Here is a 7,887-nt window from a genome sequence, read left to right on the forward strand (position 1 = left end):
GATTGAAGTCAAATGGTGAGATTGTGTACAACAGGGAATTATTCCTTGTCAATCCCCCTCATCACTTAAGGTAAAAGTAATTTGTGGCCTTGTTGTCAATGGTTTTACGATGATGTGACTGAGCGGGAGTATGGCAGACATTTAAACAGTCGTTGTCTGATTACAAACTGAATCGATTACACTCGTATGCATCCATCATGAAGGCAGACTCATATATTTATATAAAATTACTTTATTTTTGTTGGCTGTAAACAATGGCTACTTGGCCCTTTTATTTGTACAGTACAGTTAAATTATTTTATAGTATCCCTCGATTTTCAAGTTCTCTCAATTGTGCTGAGCCTTTTATCCTTCTTTTTTCCCCAACTTTTTCTCCACTAGGTGGCGACAAGCACCAGTTCCCAGGAACCTACAGATATCTTGGAGTTTACACTGACAACAGATTGGACTGGAAATTCAACACAGATTCTGTCTACAGAAAAGGACAGAGCAGACTATTTCTTGAGGAAACTCAGGTCCTTTAATGTCTGCAGCAAGATGTTGCAGGTCTTTTATCAGTCTGTTGTGGCAAATGCAATGTTCTTTGCCAGGGCAGCAGCATCAGAATCAGTGACTCAACAAATGCATAAAGAAGGCTAGCGCAATATTAGCCTTCATTGTAAGCTATTGAAAATGTGATTTGAGCAGTGGCAAATTGTGATGGCTAAATGACTGGGTAACTTTAAAACTACTGCTCTTGTTCCTGGTCTGCGGTGATCAAGACGTACCAAAAGTGATCCAAGAAAGGAAAACCGGTGAGCTGGCGACAGGGACATGGATGGCCAAGGCTCACTGATAAACATAGAAAGTGAAGGCTGGCCCTTGATAAAAAATAAATGACAAGTACAATATGAAAAGTATGAAAGTATAAGATTCAGGTATAAATGATGGAATTATACAAATAACTATACACGGTTAAATAGAAGTTATATAATATAAGCAAACCAATACACAAAATAAATGAGTTTTCCATCAACTAAATCAAAATGTCGAGACAATAGCAGAGAACTTGTGATTTTCTATTAGATTTAAAGAGTTCTAAATGTTTTGGATTCCAACAGAGAAAAGGTGATAGTTTAAAAGATGATTTAGAAAATGTACATTTATGAACATAGAACTTAGCCATTAAAATATAGGATTTTAAAAATTAAAAAATATAATTCCCAAATTGGCGCCAAACCGCTTGTACCACTCCACAAGTATTAAAAAAAAGCTACATAATTATGGAGTTAACTATGTGCCGTAATACGTAATACATTCTTTCTGATGGTTGCAGAAAGTAAATAGATCCACAATTTCCATATATTTTGCACTTACGGAATTAACAGGGTAAATATAATGTAATATTTTAAAGTGAACTTCTTTAACCTAATAGAAATAGGATATTCGTAAAAAAAAAGCCATGATTTTTTTTTCTCCAATTTATGTTATTATATAATAAAAGCTTTTTTAATAAAAATAAAAATTTTTAGTCAATAAAATTGACTTTTTGGAACATTCTTGTTTATATTATGAATGCTTTCACGTATATGTTAATTGTTACATTTTCTATCAGTTATAAGAATACCAATGGTGATGAGATTCATAAAGTTGTAATAAGCCACTAAGAATAGCATTAATCACTGATTAGTATTTTCTAATTGGAATAGGAAAATTCAAATTTGTTCTCAAATTGTTCATATGTAAGTACAGAAGAGTCATCAAAGATATTTGTTCAATGCCTCTTAGATGCCATTTTGATAGAAAAAGTAACTTTCTCTTGAAGGTAAGATTAGCGTTGCTCCATAATAAAATAATAATAATAATAATAATAATAATAAAACCTATTTGTGGAGAGAAATTGTTGACATGGCAAATTTTCCAGGTTAACAGTGCTTGCTGGTGGAATTAAGACAGCGTAATAAGCAATCTGCATGCCAAAAAAACTTTTAATAGACATTTCTTAACCAAATTATCTTAAACACATGATTGACATCATGAAAGTCTTATACTTCAAGTCCACCCTTTATTGTCTTATTTGCAAGAATTGACTGTTTTAAGATTTTGTGATCTATTTTTCCAGATAAAATGAAAGAGAATTTTATTTATCTCCTTACAATTGTTAATGTTAACATATAAAGATAGTGCTGGGTAAACAAAACGAGACAAACCTTCTGCTTTGTAGCCAATTATGACATACATCAGATACTCGTTTCAGGCTGTGGCAAAGGTTTACCTTTTGTCTCTCAGCCACACCTTTCGAAATTGAAATGCCCAAATATTTACCAGTATTTTAACAGGTATATTTGCAGTTGTGGTATCATTACAAGAGTGGAGGGGCGAAATTTCACATTTACCAATATTAAGAGAAAATCCAGAGGCTATAGAGAATTGCTTAATTTCAGATAAAACATGTGATACTTGAGATTTATCCTTTAAAAACAGTTGTGTCATCTGCTAACTGTGAGATTTTAATCTCTCTATCAAAAACAAAGATGCCTTTAAACAGTATCATTCTGAATATGACGAGACAGCACCTTCACCACTAATAGAAAAAGGAAGGGGACAATTGGACAGTCTTGCCTGACTCCCCGTTCTTTAAGGTACCAGACTGTAGCTTGGCGGGGCTGTTGACGTCATTGTAGGAGAGGCTGACTAAATTAATAAATGTGTCGCCGAAACCGAAAAGTTTAAGAGAGCGTTATAAGGGTGGAGAAAACATTGTCGCTTCTTGAAGGACGCGCCAGGCGTCGCGCGTGCTCTTCCAAGATAGGTCAGAGTGACCAAACTGTTCTCAGAACAGATTCCACTTCCATAAACCAGCGCGAAAAACCAGTGCCGGCTCCGGCTAGCTGATCTCAGATCAGGTACATCTTCTCGTACTAGGTAAGTCTGACTGATTCCATCGCGGAGTCGACTCCGATTCGGATTCCAACCTAGGAATCGATTGAAATAAGTTTTAGAGATTTTTTTTTTTTTTGCAGTGTGGATTCGACTCCGAGTCGACTCGTTTTGGGATCGATTCATAGACTCTTCATTCCAGTGGTGTGTCTGAGCCAGAGAGCCAGAGAGTTAGTAATGACTTGTTGCTGTAGCTGGATTGAGGACGAAGCTGTTTAAACGAGTCTTTAAGTTTTCTGCCTAGATTTGTAAGTACGTTTTTGTTCAAATCTTTTCTTATATACCATAATAAATACTATATGTATGTGTATGTTTAAATATATTTCAGAAAATGTAATCTAAATGTGTACTTAAAATGTTTTACTTTTTTTTACCCTTAACGACCTTTCCTGTAGCACAAGTGTCTTATACTGTAGGGCTTATATCATATATCACTGGAGGTCTTATTAACTGCTTAATTTATTGTGAAATGTCTTTTTGTGGAATGCGTTGTGAAGATGTTTAATATATATACAGAGAGAGAGAGAGAGAGAGATTATATTATAGATAGATATTGTGTAATTCTTAGGCACCCCATGGTTTGTTTGTTTTGTACAAACTTTGTTATACTGTACATGTTTATTTCTATGACTTCATTATTAAATCCGTACAAAATACATTTCTGATTTCCAGACATTAGTATTCCAATAAACAAACAAAAAAACATACAGGAAAATACCTGTAGGCCAGAAATGAAAGCGGCACATTATGTAAAAGATCACTTTTCAAACAAACAAACAAAACAAAACAACAAAAAGAAAAATCAAGCTTTTAGGTTTTGTTTCTCAAAAGGTCTTTGGTTGCTTCTGCAGGATGTTAAGTAAAATTAATCAACTAATTTCCCTATACCGTGATGGATCGGCACCCTGTCCAGGGTGTACCCCGCCTCGTGCCCTAAGTCTCCTGGGATAGGCTACAAGCCCCCCGCGACCCTGAATACAGGATAAAGTGGTATAGATGATGAGTGAGTGAGTGAGTGAGTGAGTGAGTAATTTCCTTATAAAACTGCGCAAGTTGTAGCCGAGATTATATTTTAAGCAAAGAGTCCACACCTCAATTATCAACTTTGGTTCAATAATTAAATACTGCTTTTTATAGTTTTTATCTTTGTTTAAATTTTTTAAGACATCCTTGCTCTTTAGCATTTTTTTTGCATGTCCCAAAGACTTTTGCAAATGCAGTCACACACACGCACACACACATTTAGACAATTTGAGGTTTACACATTAGCTTTTAATAGATTGCAATCCATAAGTGTTAATTATAGTCTTTATAGATTCCAATATGAAGAATTGAGTTGCATGTTTTCTTGTTGTTTGTTTCTTTGGTTGTTTTTGAGCAGATTTGAGGATACTCCTGTTTATACTGCTCTCTACATCTCTCTCTTTCCTGCTAGCCCAACATTTACATATATTTGCAGGTCTCAGATTGTCCCTGCCAGTTCTTTTAAAGCATCAGATCCTTATTTACACAGTAGTCCTTTTAAAACATTTTCCATTTTCTATTTTATTGTTCCTTTTAACGCTTTATGCTTTCTGTTTTTCTGCTCTTGAATGCATATGTCTCAAGTCTTAGTGAGTACAAGTGCAAATCACTGTGTGAGCAGACTCCAATCAACATGGTGATGGTGGATTTATCCAACCAGGAAACATTGTTATGAATCCACTGGTTTGAGAGAATTGTCATTATAATCATACATAGGAGTTTCCAAATGCATGACACACCATGACAACATGCACTTTATTCTTGAATACATGCCTTTGAAATAATTGCTCTCCTTGGTTCTTGGTTACAAAACAATTTGGTCAGCCAAGAACTTTTTATTAGAGAGATGTAGAGAGCAAATGAGACCAAGAGAGAGCAAGAGAGATGTAGAGAGCAGTATAAACAGAAATATACATGCAGAACAGTTTGAGAACATGTTCCAGAATTAACTCATACTGCTATAGGAGTGGAAAAGGGATTTCAGTGTTCTAACTTATGGCCTTGTGTTGTTTTATTTCTAACCTTTATCCTTTTGTTCCCTTTGCAGGTGCTTACCATCCCTCTGTGTTTCCTGGAGACCCACTCCTTTACCCAGTGCTCTCGCTCAGGATCTCTAAGGACCATTCAGCACCATGAACTGGGCATTCCTCCAGGGTCTCCTAAGCGGGGTCAACAAATATTCCACAGCATTTGGGCGCATCTGGCTCTCTGTGGTCTTTGTGTTCCGCATCATGGTGTTCGTGGTGGCTGCAGAGAAGGTTTGGGGTGATGACCAGAAGGATTTCACGTGTAACACAGCGCAGCCAGGCTGCCACAACGTATGCTACGACTTCTTTTTCCCCATCTCTCACATTCGCCTGTGGGCACTGCAGTTGATCTTCGTGACGTGTCCATCACTGCTGGTGGTGCTGCACGTGGCCTACCGCGAGGATCGTGAGCGCAAACACCGCGCCAAACATGGCGACACCTGTGATCGGCTTTACCAGAATACGGGCAAGAAGCGTGGAGGACTCTGGTGGACCTACGTTCTTTCACTTGTCTTCAAAATGGCTGTAGATTGTACCTTTGTCTTCCTGGTGTACTATCTGTATGAGGGATATGACTTCCCGACGCTGGTGAAGTGCTCGGAGGTGCCGTGCCCAAATGTTGTGGATTGCTTCATCTCGAGGCCCACCGAGAAGAGGATCTTCACACTCTTCATGGTGGGCACCAGTGTAATCTGCATCCTGCTCTCGCTCTGTGAGATCCTCTACCTGGTGTGCAAGCGATGCTATGAGGGCATCCTGAAACGCTTAGGTAACAGGCAGGCGGCTCGTGCCACTTCCATCCACAATGTCAAGAACACAGATACATTGTTGGAACGCAATCCAATGATGGGAAAAGTGCCAACATACACAGTCTCAATATCATGATGAGGAACCTGGTATTTGGACCTGGAAAGGAACCTAAGAGACTCTTAACAGGAAAGGTGATGGGGACCATTTATGGAATAATTTAATGCATTTTGCAAACCTGTAATAAGACTGAGAATTACACCTGGTTTATTTTAAGATGCACAAGAACTTTATTATGTCTCGAGATAGTTTGCAAACAGTTTGTTCCTCATACTAGTCAGTTACAAAACACTACCCAAAACATTACCAAGATGAACTGAGATTGAGGCGTAGCTCTGTTACGAACATTTTTAACATGCATCTGCATGTTCTATCAAGCCTTTCACTTCTGTAGCGGTTTTGGCTGTGAATCAACTGCCTGAAAAGCAGGCGAGGTCCTTTGTTTAAGACCAAAGCCACCAGTCCTCTTATCCTTGCTTCAAAAAGGAAAAGGTGTAAATAGTGAAAGATGATCGCCCTATGCCTTAAAGCACCCAGGAACATATCTGCCCTGATTGTTTTTAGCACTCTGTGTTTCTTTTGTTCATGCCAAAGCTGCTTAGAGATTTATTTGCAAACAAAAAATATCAAAAAAGCACTTGAAAAAAAATGTATGCACCAGAATGTAAGATTTTAGAACCATGAAAAAAATTGTTTGAGGTACTAGCTCCTATTTCTTGTATGAAACTCATTTCTTGTATGAATAGAGACAGATGTGTTTATGCAGCGCTTATAAAGTGATTTTTCTTGGCTAAAAATTTATTTTGTATGTGCAGAAATCTCAATCGAAATGCTGATTTTTATGATTAACTTTGATGTTTAACAAAACTATATGCTGTCGAGTGGGCGACAAATGCATAGATGAACAATGGGAAAAGAAAAGAGCACGTTTGTTGATCTTTTTTCCATCCGTTACACAAAGAGCGAGTCCCAGAAGCTTATATATTTTTGGCAGGGCATTTCTTGAAAGACTCGATGACTCATCTGCCCCGTTTCCATCTGATTTTGGTTTGTCCTTGGAGAAAATCCAAAACCTTTCCCCAATAGAGGCTGCTTTTAGACATTCAAGCTTGAATGGTGCTAAAACTTGTGCTATAAGAGCATTCCTCTGAGAACAAATACAAACCCACACCTGTTTGTAAAATATCCATTTTCATTTTTTAAATTGTATTGTATTATTATATTTTTCTAAACTGTTTACAATCTGTTTATATTCCCAATCGATGTTACATTGAGGAAGTAAACAAATATCTTCCTGCCAAGTCTGCTGACTTCTTTTTGCACAACTGTTTAACCACAGAAATTCTGGATGTCTATTATATATATAAATGTTATTTTTTGTTTGTTTGAGGTTGTTTATATGAGTTTTTAAACTTTCCTGGTTAAGGCGCTTTTGTAAGGAAACTTAAATGCAAATGTTATGTTCTAAATTCCTGCGCTCCTCATGCACCACGCTGTAGGTCCTCAGGGAATTATGTGCCTTCTAGGTAATTATGAAAATGCTACGGATTTTCCACGTGTGTTTGTGTGTGTATGTGTGTGTGGGAGAGAGAGAGAGAGAGTGTATGTTTATGTTTGTGCATCCTCTGAATGTAAACCAGTCTCAGAGTGGATTTCCTCTGTTTGTCGTCCATATTCTGAACATTCCTTCATGTTTTTTTTGTATTGCTTCTCAATAAAAGCCAGTTTTCTACATATCGAATACTGTGTGCTGTTTTGTTTTGTTTTTTACACTTTTTTGCTTTCACATGACTACCATGGCATTAGTCACAACAGCAGACAGTAGAAGTACAATTAACCAACATAAGATTACAATGTATTTTCATTGAGAATTATAAACAGTTAGTTCCGACTGCATCAGCTGATTGGATGAGAGGCAATCCACCAGTAGTGATAACGGATGGTAACAGCACTGGGACGCTTAAGAATATGCACCACTTTATGTCCCAGGTGTTCTAATAACCATTTATTACATTAACTCGATCGCAGCATAGGTGAAAGAAAGTCAGTACTGAGGAAAGAGCAGCTGTCTGACAAAAACCTCCCTCAAAACTAGTCATAAAAGCATTTT

At 37.2% G+C, this 7,887-nt stretch overlaps 1 protein-coding gene across 3 annotated transcripts; it reads left to right on the forward strand.

Moving 5' to 3' along the window:
- The first annotated feature begins 2,471 nt into the window (after nucleotides 1-2,471).
- gjb10 (gap junction protein beta 10) lies at nucleotides 2,472-7,518 on the forward strand. 3 transcript variants are annotated; one of them, XM_053510348.1, is made up of 3 exons: nucleotides 2,472-2,904; nucleotides 3,003-3,167; nucleotides 4,991-7,518. In XM_053510348.1, the coding sequence occupies exon 3, from the start codon at nucleotides 5,076-5,078 to the stop codon at nucleotides 5,853-5,855; it is 780 nt and encodes a 259-aa protein (XP_053366323.1). In that variant the 5' UTR covers nucleotides 2,472-2,904; nucleotides 3,003-3,167; nucleotides 4,991-5,075; the 3' UTR covers nucleotides 5,856-7,518. The 3 variants fall into 3 exon arrangements, with proteins under 3 accessions (XP_053366323.1, XP_053366325.1, XP_053366324.1); XM_053510350.1 differs by lacking the exon at nucleotides 2,472-2,904 and adding an exon at nucleotides 3,771-3,938 and having other exon boundaries at nucleotides 3,034-3,167; XM_053510349.1 differs by lacking the exon at nucleotides 2,472-2,904 and having other exon boundaries at nucleotides 3,034-3,171.
- The last annotated feature ends 369 nt before the right edge of the window (nucleotides 7,519-7,887 follow it).

The sequence above is a fragment of the Clarias gariepinus genome, chromosome 13 (assembly GCF_024256425.1).
Source record: "Clarias gariepinus isolate MV-2021 ecotype Netherlands chromosome 13, CGAR_prim_01v2, whole genome shotgun sequence".
NCBI lineage: Eukaryota > Metazoa > Chordata > Actinopteri > Siluriformes > Clariidae > Clarias > Clarias gariepinus.

Coding starts and splice junctions, on each gene's coding strand:
- gjb10 (XM_053510348.1), top strand. CDS start 5,076: ATGAACTGGGCATTCCTCCAGGGTCTCCTAAGCGGGGTCAACAAATAT.